The sequence below is a fragment of the Scophthalmus maximus genome, chromosome 4 (assembly GCF_022379125.1).
Source record: "Scophthalmus maximus strain ysfricsl-2021 chromosome 4, ASM2237912v1, whole genome shotgun sequence".
Lineage (NCBI taxonomy): Eukaryota > Metazoa > Chordata > Actinopteri > Pleuronectiformes > Scophthalmidae > Scophthalmus > Scophthalmus maximus.
Genome location: NC_061518.1, coordinates 540,001 through 544,701, shown reverse-complemented (window position 1 = coordinate 544,701; position 4,701 = coordinate 540,001). Strand labels below are relative to the sequence as shown.

At 42.6% G+C, this 4,701-nt stretch overlaps 1 protein-coding gene across 2 annotated transcripts in view; it reads right to left on the bottom strand.

Moving 5' to 3' along the window:
- Nucleotides 1-306: 306 nt before the first annotated feature.
- Nucleotides 307-4,701, bottom strand: part of LOC118302005 (C-type lectin domain family 17, member A) — a 17,463-nt gene continuing 13,068 nt past the window's right edge. Inside the window, exons 3-8 of one of the 2 annotated variants that reach the window (XM_035627782.2) lie at nucleotides 2,324-2,405; nucleotides 1,920-2,032; nucleotides 1,649-1,779; nucleotides 1,138-1,269; nucleotides 799-895; nucleotides 307-471 (exon numbers count right to left, since the gene is read on the bottom strand). In XM_035627782.2, the coding sequence (XP_035483675.2) occupies nucleotides 404-471; nucleotides 799-895; nucleotides 1,138-1,269; nucleotides 1,649-1,779; nucleotides 1,920-1,986 (495 nt within the window). In that variant the 5' untranslated portion in view covers nucleotides 1,987-2,032; nucleotides 2,324-2,405 and the 3' untranslated portion in view covers nucleotides 307-403. The remainder of the gene's footprint in view (nucleotides 472-798; nucleotides 896-1,137; nucleotides 1,270-1,648; nucleotides 1,780-1,919; nucleotides 2,033-2,323; nucleotides 2,406-4,701) is intronic. The other variant, XM_035627783.2, reaches the window with a different exon arrangement.

Sequence of the window (4,701 nt, the reverse complement as noted above, 5' to 3'; positions counted from 1 at the left end):
TACAGACAATGACAATTTACCTAAATTCAGCAGGACTTGGTTCCTCTGCTTTATCAATATCTACACTAAACACAGTTCTGTCGTCTCTGTCCTGCTGTTATTAGAGACATTATAAAACTAACCAAAGCTGAAAGCACCACATGGATTTACTTTGCTATGCAGACGACACCCAGCTGTATGTATCTATGAAACCAGATGAAACTAATCAGGTAATTATACTGTATGTCAGGCTCAGTCTGCAGTACGTGTACAATGGCTACAACTGTCATTCTGCTGGACACAAACAAATAAAAAAACCAAATCAAATGTTTTCTGATGCTGAACATTTATTACAAACAATATTAAAGGTTGCATTCACAGAGGTTACAGTGAAGCAGGCTGGTTCATCATCTGGAGATGACGATCACATAGTCTTTTGGCACACAAAGTTCCTTGTTGCTGAACATGATGTACCTTTCCAGGGACCACCGACTGAAAAAGCAAAAGGATAAACCAGATTAAGATTCAGGGTCATTATGAGGTTAAATATCCATGATTCATTTCTAACATTTGTATACAAAAAATACTTGAATACTTATGGATGCTCCTAAACTCCAGAGACAGGAGATGTGTTTATACCTGTTATATATATATATTTCTAAAAGGTCAGTCCAGTGTGACTCAGCTTCCTAACTGGCCCAGATGTTTTTTAAAGATCTACTTTATATCATTTCCTAAAAATCAATGTGATTATATCAATTGTTTTCATCTTGTGTTTGACATTAAAATCTTTTTTCTACCATTATTTTTTTAACTTACTGTTGATTGCTGCACAGTCCTCAGCCTGGTCATTCAGGAGGTTGTGTTGGCCTCCGAAGATCAATGGTCCACGTCCATCAGCCCACTGAAATTCACCCTGAAAAGAGAAACCAGTCAGTTTGGTGTCAGTGAACTATGAACCATCTCAGTTATTTACTAGAGGCGACTAAAGTTGACCTCGAACACTGAAACGCGGAGCTGGAGTTTTCACATCTACACACTCTGGAGGCCGTTTTGTAAAAGCTCAGTTTTGTGGAGAAAAGTGTTGTTTCATTGTGGATAAGAACTGAAACTGAAGGAAGATTCATGTGGACGTAGTCTGAGACTCTCACTGCTCACCCCTTGTTTTCTGGCTCCGAGCCAGTGAGGAACCTTGTCATTGTTTTCCATGACCAACAGACACAGCATTTGGATAAGGTCGTCTCTTCCCCTGAATGACACCAAATCACCACTTTTGTTTTTGCAGAACATCTGAAAACAACAGAAAAAGTAATTTACTTCATCATGTGTTCGGTGTTAAATGTATAATTAAAACATAATGAAATAATCATGTTATTGCATGTGTTTTTACACATGTTTTATTCCATAATATCACATTTCATAACGGTGGTGGTGCCGCAGCTCTCTCATCTTCAGTCTAACAATCTTGTCCAAAATGTCAGATAAGGAAATAAAACTTGATGAATAAAGTCTTATTAATTGGGGAAAATCCCAATCGAAATAAAAACAGACTTTTGAAAAACAAATTGTTGAAATAAAAATCTGAATTAAGAAATAAAAATGAAAATATGTAACACAGCTGAGCTTCATGTACTATGACTGTCTGAGCAGGTGTGTTTGTTTTCTTCACCTGTGCATCGTCAAACGTTTCTGCGGTCGGAGCTCTCTTCATACAGCGACTTCCGTCCATCCGGTACCATCCAGAACCACATGGTACAAGTGGGAAATAGTTCTGGCAATTTTTCTTCTCTTTTTCTCCTGCTACACAGAACAGAACAAAGAAATGTTGCTGGTTTTGTGATCCCGTTGCCAGATAAACGGGCAGATCCATCCTTTTTTCACTGTCTTTGACTGCTGCGATACGGCGTTTCCTCTCAAACCTTCTAGTTCTGTGTTCTTACCGACTGCAGAGTCCGTCATGAACATCAGGATCACCAGCAGGACGACAGTTACCACAACAGGACGCATGACTCCGATCTCAGATTGTCACAGCTCTTCACAACTGGAATATCAACTGGAAAAGTCACAGTTTAGCTCTGTTACCACAAACAACAGGGTTTTTTTGTTTCGAGTCTCAGATATTTCACTAGTTTCTGATGTTGAAATTATTAATTTTTGATGTACAAGTCGTAAAGAAAAAACCTGAGCTTCTGCTGGGATAAAAGCTGTTGATCTCGTGTGTGAATGATGTTTGTATTATTTGTCAATAACACCTGTCATAATGTAAAATTAATTTAACGTAGTAAATGTTTTCTCCCCCAGAAATCTCTGATCAAAATGATCTTTTTTCCAGAAGAGAACTCACCTCAGACGTGTTGTTGTTGTTCCTCGTTCCACCTCCGTCTGGTCGTCTGATCTCTGACTCTTAAATGTTCACTTCTGATGCCCTGAATACATGTTGATTTCACTGTTCAAAGCTTAGCAAGTGTTACATTAAAACTCAGGAGCTCATTGGACGAGAATTTGCCACTTTCTCAGGCCACAGTTAGAACCCAGGGTGATGATTCCCTCGGGAGCTGAACCATGTCGTTTTCCCAGTGCATTTCAAACAAATAATTAATTAAGTAATTCTCTCTGAAATAATAGATCATTTCATGGAAACCCAAATATTTGCTGAGAAGCATTTGAATGTGAAAACATGAGATTAAAATACTGAGGTTAAGAAGATGCTAATCTATCCAAATATTCCCTGAGAAACCAGGACACAGGATGCTGCTGGGCAGAATTTTCAATTTTTCCTCAAAGTTGATTCAACTGTCTCTCCGGTAAACAGGCGTTAAGTATCTGTGGAATTTCTGTCCATGATAATTATTTTCCAACTTTCACACATGAAATCAAAAAAGAACGAATATTGTTATTGATAAAAAAATCCCCTGAGTTATACCTTGAATCACACCACGTTCATTTTGTATGTAATGATTGAGATCTCAGGAGTTTGCCCCGCCAATGAAAACTGCCTGTAACATCAGCAGCAACAGAGGAGACGGAATCTGCCAACAGCTCTGAGGCTTTTCATCCATCCATCATCTATATGGCTTCATCCTTCAACGGTCGAGAGGCGTTGTTCGCCCTGGACAGCTCGCCAAACCTATCACAGGGCCGACATTCAGAGACAACCAACCTATGGTCAATTTAGAGTCTCCAATCAACCTAATACCCCAATCTGCATGTGTCTGGACTGTGGGAGGAAGCCGGAGAACCCGAGGAGAGAACCCCCAGCAGACACTCGGTGAACTGGCATACTCCACACTGGGTGGTTCAAACAGTGTTTTGAGACCGAGAACCTTCTTCCTTTAGGCGACAGCGCAAAGAACTGCACCACCGTGTCGCCCTGAGACTTTACAAAACCTAGGTTGTGGTCAAATTGTCAAATTTGCTTAGGGAGATTCCTGACTGAGTATGACCCGGAAGCATTTCATTGGCAGATCGTCCTTCCTATGGTCTTTTCCTATATACTGTTCCTTGACCTCAGTAGAAAACGTCACGAGGTGACGGAAAGGAAAGGTGTCAAGGAGGATTATAAAATTCTTATGATAACAATACTAGGGCTGCATGGTGGTGTAGTGGTTAGCGCTGTCACCTTACAGTAAGAAGGTTCTGAGTTTGAGTCCCGGTTCAAACCAACCAGGGCCTTTCTGTGTGGAGTTTGCATGTTCTCCCCTTGTATGCGTGGGTTCTCCCAGGGTTCTCCGGCTTCCTCCCACAGTCCAAAGACATGAAGAATGGGGTTAGGTTCGGAGACTCATTCTTTGTCTCTGTATGTGGCCCTGTGATAGGTTTCATAGGTTGTCCAGGGTGAATCCCGCCTCTCGCTAAATGTGACCCTTAAGTGGATTAAGCGGTAGACGATGGATGGATGGATGGAGGACAATACTACGGATAGAGATGAGGACATTTCAACCGAGTCACATTTGAAATAACTCAAATATCAAGTTCCTGTCAATGTATCAGACAAATGTTGTCAGACCCGCCAAAATAAAGGATTGTGAGACCGAGGACAGAGTTGACTGCACTTGCAGGGGAGGAGGCTACAGAGTGTCAAGGTTCAAAAGCATTTTTTTTCTATTTAAACAACAACAAGAAAAACCCAGATAAGTCTTTCGTCTGCGTCGATCTTGTTTTCTGAGTCATTCGTCGAAGGGCAGCGGTGGAAAGTTTGGATCCATTTTTTTCCCTCCACGTGTTCCTGCTGCAGCTCGCGGCCTTTTTCAGGGCAGCGGGGAAATATTTCAGAAGTTGCCGGAGCGTCCTCAGGGGGGACGAGGAGCCGGACGCTCTCTGACTCTGCCGTCCTGTTTTTAGCTCCTGAATGTCTGGAGACGCCGCGGTGATTTATTCTGCTGCTGCTGCTGCTGCTCAGGTGAGAGTCGACTGCAGCCACACGATGGATGAGCCGCCGTCACAGCTGCTCACTCGTGGACGGATTTCTTTTAGGATGCAGGCAGAACAGACAGCAACTGTTTGAACTCATCAGACTGAGGGATGAGAGCTGCCGCACATTCGTCTCACTGAATTCAACCATCAACGTGTTGCTCAAGGGCAACAGCAGCAGGAAAGGTTCCGGCTCACTGGTTGAGTCTCTTTTGCTCGTGACCCCCCGAGTGTGGAAGGACGACCTCCGTCCACGCCAACACCCCCGACGACACACGTCACATGACCTGTGCACGTACTCTGGTTGTGTGG